Here is a 15,146-nt window from a genome sequence, read left to right on the forward strand (position 1 = left end):
CTATGAGCCAGATGCAGGAAAATGGGATTTGCTCATGGACCGCTTGGTTTGCATGGGTGAGTTGAATCAAAGGATTTCTCACAACACGCTGGAGGAACTCAGCAGGTCGGGCAGCATCTGTGAAAAAGAACAGTCAACGTTTCCAGCCGGATCCCTTCGCCAGGGTTCCGGCCCAAAACGTTGACTGTTCTTTTCCACGGATGCTGCCTGACCTGCTGAGTTCCTCCAGAGTGTTGTGAATGTTGCTTTGACCCCAGCATCTGCAGAGTATTTTGTGTTTATGAGTCAAAGGATTTGTTTCTGTCCTGTATCCCTCTATGACACTAAAAACATCTTTTTAATCATTAAGTTTACCCGGTGTTCCTTTGCTGCATTGTTAAAGGTGGATTGCATTAGACATTTTACAGTCAATTTACCATAGGTTCAATTTCAATTTCTAAGCACAGTCCCTTCAACAACCATTCTTTTGAAAGATTGAGTCTGTACCTCAACATGAATGAACATAAGACAGCATGCTGAGTCAGTATCAGGTTTTGGCAGTGCTTGTTTATGCTTTAACCTTGTCTGTGTTGTAATGTGTCATTAGTCAAATTTATTCTACCAGCAAGTTTTAAGAACTTGATTTGACTATCAATCAAGTAACAATGGAGCAAAATGACAACTTAGAGCATTATAAAAGCAAGGATGTAGTTCCGAGGCTTTAAAAGGCATAGGTCAGGCCACACTTGAAGTATTGTGAGCAGTTTTGGGCCTCTTATTTAAAAAAAATATGTACTGGCATTGGAGAGGGTCCAGAGAAGGTTCATGAGAATGATTCCAGGATTTAAAGGGTTAATGTATGAGGAGTGCTTGATGGCTCTTGGCCTGTACTCACTGGAATTTAGAAGAATGAGGGAAGAACTCATTGAAACCTATTGAATATTGAAAGACCTAGTTAGAGTGGATGTGGAGAAGATGTTTCCTATTATGGTGGCATCTAGGGCTAGAGGACACAGCCTCAGAATAGAGGGATGTCCCTTTAGAATAGAGATGAAGAGGAATTTCTTTACCCAGAGGGTGGTAAATCTCTGGAATTTGTTACCAAGTCATTGGGTATAATTAAAGAGGAGGTTGATCGGTTCTTGATTAGAAATGGTGTCAAAGGTTAAGGGAAGAAGGCAGGAGAATGGGAGTTGAGAGGGATAATAAATCAGCCATGATAGAATTGCAGAACTCGATGGGCCAAATGGCCTAATTCTGCTTGATGTCTTATGGTCTTATTTATTCTCTAAAACAGAATGATTTAAAATTGGAACAAACGTCTGATTCATTTCTATACATTGCTTCTCAAAAATCCTTTTGGTTCTTTTGCAAACACACACACACCCACCCACACCCATTCAAAGCATAATACTGAATACACTCAAAAAAGATTTTTTTAATCAATTAAGGGAAAATTTTGTTCATATTACAGTTAATGGAAACATTTCACAGAACTGCAGTGAATTCCAATCTTATTCCTGGAGAAATATTTTAAGAAGGTCTGAACTCAGTGTCCAGTTCATGCTACTTACACGCAGGAATGCTGAATGTGCACAGTTTATCAATGATGACAATGACATTGAGAATTCAAACTTCAATGGGAGCCTTCCCACCAAAATAATAATGCATGGATTCAGGTAATGAAATATCTTTACATTTTTTGAGTAAAATTGTGAGCAAACTGGAAAATTCATGTTTGTGTTATGATGGTACAAGGTTATAGGAATTATGTTTATTGCTTCCTTTGGGTAATGAGAGCTGGAAATACAACTGATCTTCTCGAATGAGTGACCCAGCATTGTGATATTCTATGATCTCACCTACGTCTTGTTATGGCTGAGGTAAGAGTGGGAAGATTTGGAAAACCCAGGGACTGGAAAGGGCCCTGCAGTGTCACAGGCAAAAAAATATTAAAGCATGTTTTGTTCTCCTCTCGTTCAGTCATCTTGCTGCTGACTTCACTGCTGGCTAAGCTGTCAAGGTTTCCTAAGTCTGGGCAATTAGAATTGAAGTTGAATCCTAAATAAATACAAAATGTGCAAATACATAAAGAGAACTAGAAAGTTTTAGCTGTGTGGCCTTGCCGCCCTTTCTCAAAATGTCAGTCCAAGGATGTAGAAACAGAATCTAGCCAACTGTTCACGGTAGTATCAGTAATACTTTCATGATTTATAATTTAAATTTTTAATATTTACTATCGATTTGTAATCCATGGAGCACGAAGCGCAGAATCAAATATCGCTGTGATGATTGTACGCTCTAGTATCAATTGTTTGGCAACAATAAAGTAGTATTGAAGGTGTGTTCTACATTTGGAGATGGTGTCTTTTAGATGAGATGATAAATTAGTGCCCTGTCTGATCTCTCAAGTGAATAGTTAAAAAAAATCTTCTGATGAAAATTGTTGGATTCTGTTTATTGTGTCACTTAAGATGTAACATATTCAGGCCAAGAGTTTGAATTGCAAATATGTTTGAGTTTCAAGTCTGGTAGTGAGTTCTCTGCCTGGTTTTGTATAAAGAAGTGAAGAGCACAGTCTCAGCAGGAAGGAAACAGATATCATGGATTTGAGCTGCTCCATTTATCTTGCTCTGGCATTGTTTAGTGTTTATCATTCACTCATATTGTTTTGGCATGACTGGGCTTTCTCATGTTTAATATGGCAAGTTGCTTAAAGTGGTAGCTGATACTTTCTCAGGCAGGGTACTTAGGGCCTTAGAGAAAGAAGAATCACTTCAGCAAATCAGACTGAAAAACCATCAAAATAACTGCAGGGGCAGAGTGGCCTTCAGCGTTAAAATGGGTACAGACAAGCAAAATAGAAAGGAAGATTGGAATGTGGGAAACAAAATAAATTTAAGTCTCAATCTATTAAAATTTGAAGGATTAATTGTAAGAGTTTGTTTTGAGAGATTCACTGACAGTAATTAATGAATCAGATCACTAACTGAATGCTTAAGGTGAAATGAATGAGCCTCTACTTCCTGTGATAAATCTACATTGTATATATCTATCCTGCAAGTTCAGCCCATTTGCTACATATCAGTGGTAGGCAGACAGCAAAATGCCTTTTTGAGAAACTAACAATGAAGCAGATAACTCAGAGCAATTTCACTGCATTCAGTAACTCTCCTTTGCCTCAAGCTACTGCATTACCTACAATTAAAAAAGGGAGATTCCCATTAACCTTGTTAATTTGACAACATATTGAGGCCTATGATTAGAGAGAAAACTATTGAAGTGTCCTGCTGAAGGGACTCAGCCCAAAAAGTCAACTGTACTCTATTTGGTAGATGCTGCTTGACCTACTGAGTTCCTCCAGCATTTTGTGTAAGTTACTAAGAAAGGAACCTGTGGCTCCAAAACTGCTCAATGAACCTGCTTTCTATGGAAAACATATCCCTGTAGAAGTTTACTATAGTTGACTGCCAAAGGCAGGAACAGCCAATTTGACTAATGCATTAAATGTCCATTGAACAACTTTGGGTCTGGATTTGATGATTCTTGGTATTTTACTCTTTAAAATATGTTCTCTTCTTTTTTTGAGATTGACAGGGAGCAAACCTTCTTGGATTGACGATATGGCAAAAGAACTGATTAATGCAATGGATGTCAATGTTGTTATTGTTGATTGGATTGTTGGTGCAACAGCTTTATATTCTAGTGCAGTGGATAATTTGGATAATCTAGGAGAGGAAATTGGTACCCTTATACAAAGCCTTATTGTAAGTACCAAATGGGCTCAATGAAACTATATCTGCCAAACTAAGTAGCTTTGCTAACACTGATTAATCCCAAGCTATAAGTATTAATCCCACATTAAAACCACGTTCTATATTGGATGGATGTGGATTTGTTTGTAATAATGATCTGTCTGTTCTCTGACACCACTATTTAAATTATCTCAGCTCTGAATCTTCCTCCAACTGTGTCATTTTCTTTGCCTCTTTTCACCAGTTCAAGCTTTCTGAAAAATGCCTTCCTACTGTTCGATACATTATCCTCTGCATCACACTTAGCTATTCAAACATTTTTTAATCACTCCTTCTTATACTATTTTCCCTCACAGGACAGTCTGATATTTTCCACATTAAATGAAAGTTGCTGTCAACCTTCAGGTAGCTTGGAAATGTGTTTCTTTACTAATAGTATAGTTAACTGTGATTATATTGGCAGTCACATGGAAGCACAAGAGAATCGTTCCATTTGATTGGAATCAGTCTGGGAGCACATGTGGCTGGATATGTGGGCCATGCGTTTGAAGGAAAACTAGGAAGAATAACAGGTAAGACAGATAATAATAACAGGTTAATGTAAAAGATCTTTTTTTTATTTCATACTTTTTGTTAGAAAGGTTTCAGTCATGACTAGATGTGTAATTTTAACTATTTTTATTTGTTCAAGAATACTGCACAAATTTCAGTCTGAAACAGACAGTGCATTTGAGTGTTTCCATTTTATTTGTAGTTTAAATAGATCTGAAGACTAGTCACTGCTGTATATAAACAATGGCAGCAGGCTGCAGGTATTGGGCACTCAGAGGATTAGGCTGGCAATCAGGAAGTTCAGAATCAGAAAAGTCAGTGTCAGGAGTTTTGAAAGGAACAGTGTCAAAGTATCAGGAGTTTGGTAACAGTGATTATGAAGTTACAAATGTCAATTTCTTTCTTTCTTTTCAAATCTTTTTATTATTATTATCCAAAATTAACAAAAGTACATTGAAGTAGGCAACATTTACAATGTCTCAAGAAAAAAAAACATTGTTTTAAACATAGAAAAAATTTGGTGACAAAAAAAGAGGGCAAAAAACCCTACTAAGCAAGGAAAAGTGAGAAAAAAAAACCCATTAGGTGTTCAACCCCGGAACCATGCGTCATACAAAAAGCTTCTAAAGATAAACATCAAACCGCTAGCAAAAAAAAATGTACCAAAAATTTACAATTAGATCATGGAGGAAATCTATCAATTAACTCAAATGATAGTACCGAGCAAATGAACCCCATCTTTTCTCAAAATCAAACATAGGTTCAAAAGTTCTTCTAATTTTCTCCAAACTAAGACATAGCATCACTTAAGAGAACCATTGTGACAAAATGTGAGCCCATGTATCCTTCCACTTCAACAAAATGGCCCTCCTAGCTATCAATGTAACAAATGCAACAACATGTTGATCAGACAAAGAGATGCCACGGATATTTTGAGGAATTATTCCAAAAAGCACAGTTAATTTGTTAGGTTGTAAATTAATTTTAAGTGCTTTAGAAATTGTAGAAAAAACTGACTTCCAGGACTGTTCCAGTATAGAACAGGACCAAAACATGTGTGACAGTGGAGCTGTCTCAGTGTTACATCTATCACAATAACTATCAACATTAGGAAACATTTTAGACAATCTCTCCTTTGTCAAATAGTAATGATGTACAATTTTAAATTGAATCAGTGAATGACTAGCACAGATCGAAGAAGAGTTAACCAACTTCAGAAACCGCGTCCAGTCCTCCATTATAAAAGTCAAATTAAGTTTCCTTTTCCCAATCTTGTTTAATCTTAAATAATGGACGCTTATCCCATTGTAATAGTAAATTATAAATTCTTCCAATGGAACCCTTCATCAAAGGGTTCATACTCGTAATAGTATCTAACAGGTCGACGTCCAATATATGTAAGGAAAACTACTTAAATATTTTTGTAAGAGATGTCTAACTTGAAGGTATTGTAAAAAGTGTGAGTATGAAAGAGAATATTTATCAACTAATTGTTCAAAAGACATCAGTCTATCTTCTTTAAATAAATCCAGAAAAGAATTAATACCTTTATTTTTCCAAAGTGAAAAAATTGGATCACTCAAAGAAGGCTTTAAAAAGTAATTTCAATAAATTAAACTACGAAGTTTAAATTTTTTAAGATTAAAATAATTACGGAACTGGAGCCAAGTTTTTAAAGAATGCTTAATCACAGGGTATAAATTTAAATTAGCAACTTTAGCTAATTGTATAGGTAAAGCAGCTCCCAGTAATGAGGTTAAATAAAACGGTTTCACAACTTTCAATTCCAAATCTACCCAAATTGGCCGATCGTTCTTATCAACCCAGTGTAACCAAAAGGACATATATCGCACATTAACAGCCCAGTAATACATTCTTAAATTAGGCAAAGCGAGCCCTCCATCCTTTTACAACTTTTGTAAGTGACATTTACTAATTCTTGGTCTTTTATTATTCCAAATAAAAGATAAAATAATAGAATCAATCCGATCAAAAAACTTCTTAGTGAAAAACAGGCATATTCTGAAATAAATATAAAAATTTTGGTAAAATCATCACTTTGACTATATGGATGCGAGCAACAAGTGAAAAGGTAAGTGGGTTCCATCTACTAAATAAATACTTCATAGAATCCACCAAGGGAACAAAATTAGCTTTATAAAGATCCTTATATTTTTAGTGATTATAACACCTAAATACTTAAAGGAATCAGTGACTTTGAAAGGAGTATTATCATATATAGAAACAGATTCATTTAAAGGAAACAGTTCACTTTTACTAAAATTTATTTTATATCCTGAAAAATCTCCAAATTCATTAAATAATTTTAGCAAGGCAGGAATAGATTCCTCGGGATTGGATATATAAACCAGTAAATCATCAGCGTAAAGAGAAATCTTATGAATAGTCTCATTCACAAAAACCCCATAAATATATTTAGCTTCACGAAGAGCAATAGCAAAGGGTTCTAGTATTAAATTAAATAACAAAGGAATTAATGGACAACCTTGTCTTGTTCCCTGTGAAAGCTGAAAAAAGGGGATCTACAGTTATTAGTAATAACAGTAGCAATAGGGGTTTTGTATATCATTCTAATTCAATTATTAAAATTAACATCAAAGCCAAGTTTCTCTAAAACATTAAATAAATATTTTCATTCGACTCGATTGAATGCTTTTTCAGCATCCAAAGAGATGACGCATTGTGGAGCTTTAAAGGAGGATGAATATATAATGTTAAATAATCTCCAAACATTTGAAAAAGAATAACCACCCTTCATAAAGCCTGTTCGATCTTTAAAAATAATTTTACCCAAAATATTCTCCAACCGATTGGCCATTATCTTTGACAGAAGCTTAGCATTGACATTCAATAATGAAATAGGTCTATATGAGGCACAATCAGTAGGATCTTTATCCTTTTTAAGAATTAAAGAAATAGAAGCCTCATAAAAAGTAGAGAGTAAATCACCTTTCACAAAAGAATCCTTAAACATTTCCAACATAATACGGAGAAAGCAATTTTCCAAATTTTTTTATGAATTCTACAGGGTGGCCATCAAGTCCAGGGGCCTTACCAGACTGCATTGAAAAAATAGCTTCATGAATTTTGGCTTCAGTAATTTGGGCATCAAGAGTTTTTTGATCCACAACAGAAATTTGAGGAAAAACAACCTTTTGTAAGAAAGCATTCATTTTAGAAGAAGCTACTGGACATTGAGATTTATAAAGTTCAGTATAAAAATCTTGAAAAATCTTATTAATTTCTTCATATTCCCAAGCCAGGGTACCATCTTTCCTATGGATTTTCAAAATTTGCCTTTTGGCTCTGGCTGTTTTTAATTGAGATGCAAGCAGTTTGTTATTTTTAATCTCCAAATATATAGAATTTGCTCTTTAGCTTAAGCAAGTAGCTTTCAACAGGATGAATTAATAATAGATTATATTGTGATTGAAGTTCTACCTTTGTTTGAATAAATCAATACTTGGGGAGATTGCATAAATATTATCTAAGTCTTTAATTTGTTTTGAAATCTTATCTAATTCTACTTTAGTCTGTTTTTAAGCTTAGCTGAATAAGAAATGATTTGACCACATAAAAATGCTTTAAATGTATCCCATATGATTAATTTAGACGTACCCCCTATAATATTAAAAAGAAAATATTCTTTTATCTGGGTTTCAATGAAGCTGACGAGGTCAGAGTTCTGCAATAATGTCTGAGACATGCGCCATGGTGGGCGGGCAAGAATGACATCATCAAATTCGAAAGACAAACTCAGAGGCGCATGATCAGATATAGAAATAGCGTCATATTCACAATTCTTAACGCTAGACAGGAAATGAGGATCAATTATAATATAATCAATACTCAAATATTTTTATAAAATGTGAAAAAAAGGAATATTCTCTGTTATCAGGGTGTAAATATCTCCACAATTCAATCAATCCAAAATCGGTCAAAAAGGAGTTAATAAGTGATGTGGAGCGATTTGGAAATTGCTGATTGGTTGAGCTCTTGTCAATCAAAGGATTTAAACAACAGTTAAAATCTCCACCCATTATCAACATATATTCATTTAAGTCAGGCAGTAAAGCAAATACCTTTTTAAAAAAAGAAGGATCATCTAAGTTAGGACCATACAGATTGACCAAAACAACTTTTCTGTTACAGATTACTCCTTTAACAATTAAAAATCTACCATTAGAATCTGACTCAATATCCTCTTGAATAAATATATTGTATTTAATAAAAATGGACACTCCCTTAGTTTTACTCTGAGAAGTGGAGTGAAATTGCAAACCCCTCCACCATCGAAAAAATCTATTTTGATCTCCTGCCCTGATATGTGTCTCCTGGGCAAAAATTATACCAGGTTGGAATCAACTAATGGTTTTAAAAGTCTTTTTTCATTTGATAGGATGATTCCAACCACGTACATTCCAACTTATTACATTAATCCATTTAAGTACCATACTATAATTTTATTCTACTTTACACGTGCGCAGAGCACATACCAATATGGGATGATCAAAAATGGTGGAGATGAAGAATACAACCACATAGAAAACACGTGTGCTCCGGAACCAACCAATGGGACAAAAACCCTAACCCTAACCCCACCCCGCTCCCCCCATAGCCCGAAAAAAAGCAGGCACCCTATGATAGAATCCAAAACCAGAGACTACTCTGTCTGTACAAAAAAAATTTTAAAAGATTCTCTCTCCCTCCTCCAGTTTAAAAAAAACAAAACCCACTGACCTTGTAAGAGGAACAACAAAGTCTCAGCAAAGGAAAGTTTTTACATTCCAGCATCTACAAACTATCTCATGTTTATATTTAATCTTTTTTTAAACAAAAAGAACTGAAATAATGTTATCTTTTAAAAAGAAAAACCAGCGCCATTTTAAATTTAACATTAAATCTCTAAAAAAAGCTTTAAATTCGGTTATAAGACACTATAATAAAGCAAAAAAAGTTAATAGCATATTTAACCCAACTAAATTTTCAAAAATACCAACTAGTAATATTGTATAAGTAATTGAACACTCCCCTAAATATATATATTTTAAAAAGCCCCATTAGTAGGAAAAACTACCAATTAATTAACTAAGAAACAAAAAAAAAACAAACCAGATATTAGGTTAAAGGAACAAATCCCTTTATTTTCTTTTTCTCAGTCAAATGTCTGAATAACCATTTAAACATTCATACTTGAACCATAGATCTTCTTTCCAAAAAACCCAATGATAAACAATAATGAACAAATCCCCTTATCTTCTTTTAATAGTCTCTCAATGAAATGTCCAAGTAATCATCATAAATCTTCTTTCCGAAATGCCAATAATATACAGATAACCAAGCAGCCTTCCAAGACAGTTCATTCAGCAGCTGCAGCACGTATAGTTTGAACGAATGCCAGGGCAACTTTAGGATCAAAAAATGTACGAGGAGGAGAATTAGGAGGCAAAACTTTAATTCTTGTTGAGTAACGCAAGGAAGGGAACATTTTCTTATCATATGCCTGTTTCATTACCAGAGCAAATTTTGATCTTTGTTCCATTACCTCCTTCGGATAATCCTCATAAAAACGAAGGTCAGATTCCTTAATTCTAAAAACTCTGTTTTCTTGCCTATCACATTATTTTAACTTTAATTTTAAAGTGATGAAAACAAACCAAAACAGACCTTGGTTTATTTGGATCTTTAGATTTTGAAGTAAAAGCTCTGTGCGCTCTTTCTATAGTAGGCGGCTGTGATAATATGGTAGAAAATAAGGTATAAAAAAGCTTACCAAAGTAAGCAGTTAAATCTCCATCTTCAGCTCCTTCTTGCAGCCCAACAATTTGTATATTCCTTCAGCAAGACCTAGTTTCCTGGTCTATAATCTTATTTTGATATCTTTCCAAACGAGTTGTAGTTTCAAACAATTTTTGCTTAGTTATCTTCAATTCCTCTTCGTCTGTAATAACTTGAGTTTCCAGGTCCTTAAGTTTTCCCAGAAATGACTATTCTTTGCCAGTTGGTCTTTAATTGACCCATTCTGATCTTTAATTGAATTCAGTGTCCAAACCATATCTTCGGCCCATGGTGGCATTTCATCAGATCTTTCCTTTTGCATCTTTTCTTTCCCATTACCTTTACCTTGAGTCTGTACAACCATGGGATTGTCAGGACAGGGAAAATCATGGCCCTTGGAGCAGAACTGGATGTAGGTGGCAGCACTGACCTCCTGTTGTGTGAGTCCAGGCTACTGCCTTTGGCTTTGTGATTAGCTAAGTAAATAGCTTTCCTTTTTGCAGATGGATCCAAGGACAGTTTTCCCCAAAGGTAACCTCTGATGATTATGTTTGTAAGACATGGAATGCACATAATACTCACTTCAGGCATGGATACAAAATCACCCCCTTTTTATCTCCATAGGGTGTGGGGCAGCAAACTATCTGCCCGTCATTTCATAGACTCATGGAGCCATAAAATAATAGAACACTACAGAGTAGAAACAAGCCCTTTGGTACATCCAGTCTGTGCCGAATTATTAACCTGCCTATTCCCACCTGGCCCATAGCCCTCCGTACCCCTCCCATCCATGTACCTATCCAAATTTCCCTTAAATGTTGACATCAAACCTGCTTCCACCACTTCCTCTGGCTCTAACCATCCTCTGAGTGAAGAGGTTCCCCCTCATGTTCCCCTGAAACATTTCATCTTTCACCCTTAACCCATGACCTTTAGGTCTAGTCTCACCCAACCTCGGTGGAAAAAAGCCTGATTGCATTAACCCTATCTATACTCCTCATAATTTTGTATATCTCTATCAAAACCAGGTCGCCTCACTATAGAAAGGATGTGGAAGCATTGGAAAGGGTACAGAAGAGATTTACCAGAATGTTGCCTGGTTTAGAGATTATGCATTATGATCAGAGATTAAGGGAGCTAGGGCTTTACTCTTTGGAGAGAAGGAGGATGAGAGGAGACATGATAGAGGTGTACAAGATAATAAGAGGAATAGATAGAGTGGATAGCCAGCACCTCTTCCCCAGGGCACCACTGCTCAATACAAGAGGACATGGCTTTAAGGTAAGGGGTGGGAAGTTCAAGGGGAATATTAGAGGAAGGTTTTTTACTCAGAGAGCGGTTGGTGCATGGAATACACTGCCTGAGTCAGTGGTGGAGGCAGATACACTAGTGAAGTTTAAGAGACTACTAGACAGGTATATGGAGGAATTTAAGGTGGGGGCTTATATGGGAGGCAGGGTTTGAAGGTTGGCACAACATTGTGGGAGGAAGGGCCTGTACTGTGCTGTTCTATTCTATGTTCTATGTTCTATAAATCTCCCCTCCATCTCCTACACTCCAGGGAATGAAGTTCAAACCTATTCAAACTTTCCCTATAACTCAGGTCCTCAAGTCCCAGCAACATCCTTGTAAATTTTCTCTGCACTCTCTCAATCTTATTGACATCTTTCCTGTAGGTAGGTGACCAAAACTGCACACAATACTCTATATTAGGCCTCAACAATGCTTTGTACCACTTCAACATAACTTCCCAACTCCTGTACTCAATACTTTGACTTGTGAAGGCCAATGTGCCAAAAGCTTTCTTTACGACTCTATCTACCTATGCTGCCTCGTTCAAGGAATTATGGATCGGTATTCCCAGATCCCTCTGCTCTGCTGCACTCCTCAGTGTCCTCTCATTCACCATGTAAGTCCTCTCCTAGTTTGTCCTCCCAAAGTACAACATCTCACACACTTGTCTGCATTGATTTCTATCTGACACTTGTCATCCCATTTTTCCAAGTGGTCCATATTTCAGCCTACACATTACGAGAAGAACATTAGCTTTTGTCTCTTTGGGTAGTCCCTTGGGGAAGAAAGTGACCAGGTTCCACCACTTACTTGAGTTGCGAGCTGGGTCAAGATGTTTTCCTTAAGAAAAGAGATGGTCTAATGTTGTACTCTTAAACTCTTAATCTGGATTAGGGAGGATGCTTTCATTTGTGATACCAACCTAAAGAAGAGGCCTTTAATATGAGATGGCAGCTATTCGGTCCAATACAAATTTGGGAATTTTTAATGTCTAGAATATAGAACTCATGTGCCCAAGGACAATTAGTGTGGGCACCTTTGATGTGTTTAAAAGGAGGCTAGATAAACACACAGTAGAAGTAAGAAGTGTTTGCTAATTACAAGGTAAATGCAGATGTTAGACAGAGTGTAATGTGAAACAAACATAGGACATGGCTGTTCCCATGTGGCACCACTTAATTGAAATCTCTCCTTTTCATGTCAATCTGAAGAATCAATAGTTTCAATTTTTTTTTTTAAAAAGCTATCTCCTTGATCCATTCATCAGGCTTAGATCCTGCTGGGCCCAAATTTTCAAAGAAAGCTGTGGACAGACGCCTTGATCCTGGTGATGCAGTATTCGTTGAAGCTATTCACAGTGATTCTGACTGTAAGTGTGAAAAGTATTGACCCTTCTCGATGGTTTACATTATGATGTTCTTCAGCTGGTGGCTGGCTAGCCTCAGTATGTGGCTCACCTCATTCCTGACCTCCAAGTCTGGGCATTGCATTGTGGAAGTCAGGAGCTGGAGCTTAGATGCCTCTTCGCTGTTGAACTCAACATCGAGTTCATGGGTACAATGCAACTGACCTGAGCTGGGGGGCTAGGTCCACCTCTTGGCCACAACCTCAACTGAGGAGATAGGTGCTTTAAAATATTTCTTAAATTGGTTAAAAAAAACTATGGTAAGTTATCAGTAGAGTTTACAGTAAGTTGTATTTTTGGAATGTCAGATTGCAAGTTATTGGATTGTTAACTGTCTTCCATTATCAGTTGTGGTATATTCTCTGCATCTGATTTTCTAGCTGCTAGCTGACCAATGTTAGCTTGTTAACTAATGTTTTGATAACTGACAGACTTTGGAATTTCCCAACCAGTTGGCCATATTGATTTCTACCTAAATGATGGAAAAGATCAACCTGGTTGTACACGACGTTCCACATCCTCAGGTAATAGTTCAGTAAGTTGTATTTATGTTCTTAAACCTCTGTAGCTTAGCCTCACTAGCATAGCTGGCTCAAGAAGGTTATTTGCAAGATGATACTGACTTAAGATCACTGGATTATAATGAAATATTACTACATTTTACAATTTTTAAGATAAAAATTTCAGGGATTCTCAGTTACAACAAGCTCATGCATCTTTGGCAACCTTCACTTCCACAATGAGAGCTAGAAAGTCAGCAATAGCTGATATGTGCATATATTCAGAATGCTGGTCACCAAAATGGAAAACAACTTCTCCATTGATGCAGCTGAATCAAGTATGGTTCTCCTGATAAACTCATTGCTTTTTTTGCATTATTGTAATTCTCTCCTCTAAGTGACACTTCCTTCTCAGGTTCCCCCTAAATATTTCATCTTTCAACCTAAACCTATGATCTCTGGTTTTATTCTCACCCAATTTGTGGTGGGCAAGCCTACTTGCATTCACCCCGCCTTTCCCTCTCAATTCTGTACACTTCTATGAGATCTCCCATCATTCTCTTTTGCTCCTAATTCTTTCCCTGGAATATCCTAGGAAAGGACATTCATGTTGGCTTACTTGTCCTTCCAGTGAACTTGCAGGAGTTTGAGGAGGCAGCATTGTGCCAGTATTCCATTTTTTTGAGATGCTTAATCTGAATAGTTCAGCTATCAAACAGCTGGGAGGGCACTGAAAACTCCGATAATACTGCATCAAAGAGTTAGGGCCAGGTGCCCAATTTCTACTTCTGTTGATAAAAAGAAGCAAATAATGAAAGTGGCCGCTGCATATTTTACTGAAAAACTACAACCAAGCACATCTGGATAACACTCCATTGCCTATTGTGATCATGAGAAAACAATCACAATATATTAAGCATTCCTCCACTATCATTGCCAAATATTTTTCGATTATCATCTTTCTCCTGGGGTGCAATTCATTTGCTTTATTCTATTCAATTTTCATGCTAGCTGGTGAAGGTAAAATTTTACATCAAAACCAAGCAAGATTATGTTATTGACCACTACAACCTGTTAGTCTATATTGTCCATAATGTCCACGCAATACTGAAACACATATTGCTGTTGTGTTTATTACAGATAATTGGTACACAACTTGAAACAGATGTATTTAGTGTAAATGTTAAATTACAGAAGTAAATCATTTTCTTCTGCATCTTAGAAATATAAATTCCTGTATCTTGCTCTCTCACATGCCCATCAACTCCCCTCCGATTCTTTTTGCCACTTAACTACAATTGACAGAACTTCTCATTCCCATTCCAATATGTCAATCCATAGCCTCCTCTACTGTCATGATGAGACCACACTCAGGTTGGAGGAACAACACCTTATTTTCTGCCTGAGTAGCCTCCAACCTGATGGCATGAATGTAGATTGGGAGACCGCTTCGCTGAGCACCCACACTCTATCCGACAGAAGAAGCCGGATCTCCCAGGGGCCACCCATTTCAATTCCACTTCCCATTCCCATTTGGATATGTCAATCTATGGCCTCCTCTTCTGCTGTGATGAGGCCACACTCATGTTGGAGGAACAACACCTTATATTATGTCCGGGTAGCCTCCAACCCGATGGCATAAACATCAATTTCTCGAATTTCTGGTAATGCCCCCCCCCCTTCACATTCCCCATTCCTGTCTCCCTCTCTCAGCTTATCTCCTTACCTGCCCATCACCTCCCTCTGGTGCTCCTAACCTTTTTGTTCTTCCATGGTCTTCTGTCCTCTCCTATTAGATTCCACCTTCTCCAGCCCTATATCTCTTTCACCAATTAACTTCCAAGCTTTTTTCTTCACCTCACC

At 36.8% G+C, this 15,146-nt stretch overlaps 1 protein-coding gene across 1 annotated transcript in view; it reads left to right on the plus strand.

Annotated features, from left to right (window-relative positions):
* Positions 1–15,146, plus strand: part of pla1a (phospholipase A1 member A) — a 42,279-nt gene that overhangs the window by 11,107 nt on the left and 16,026 nt on the right. Inside the window, exons 2-6 of the mRNA XM_063050628.1 lie at positions 1,454–1,658; positions 3,569–3,746; positions 4,198–4,306; positions 12,646–12,747; positions 13,215–13,307. Of these exons, the coding sequence (XP_062906698.1) occupies positions 1,454–1,658; positions 3,569–3,746; positions 4,198–4,306; positions 12,646–12,747; positions 13,215–13,307 (687 nt within the window). The remainder of the gene's footprint in view (positions 1–1,453; positions 1,659–3,568; positions 3,747–4,197; positions 4,307–12,645; positions 12,748–13,214; positions 13,308–15,146) is intronic.

Source organism: Mobula hypostoma, chromosome 6, assembly GCF_963921235.1.
Source record: "Mobula hypostoma chromosome 6, sMobHyp1.1, whole genome shotgun sequence".
NCBI lineage: Eukaryota > Metazoa > Chordata > Chondrichthyes > Myliobatiformes > Myliobatidae > Mobula > Mobula hypostoma.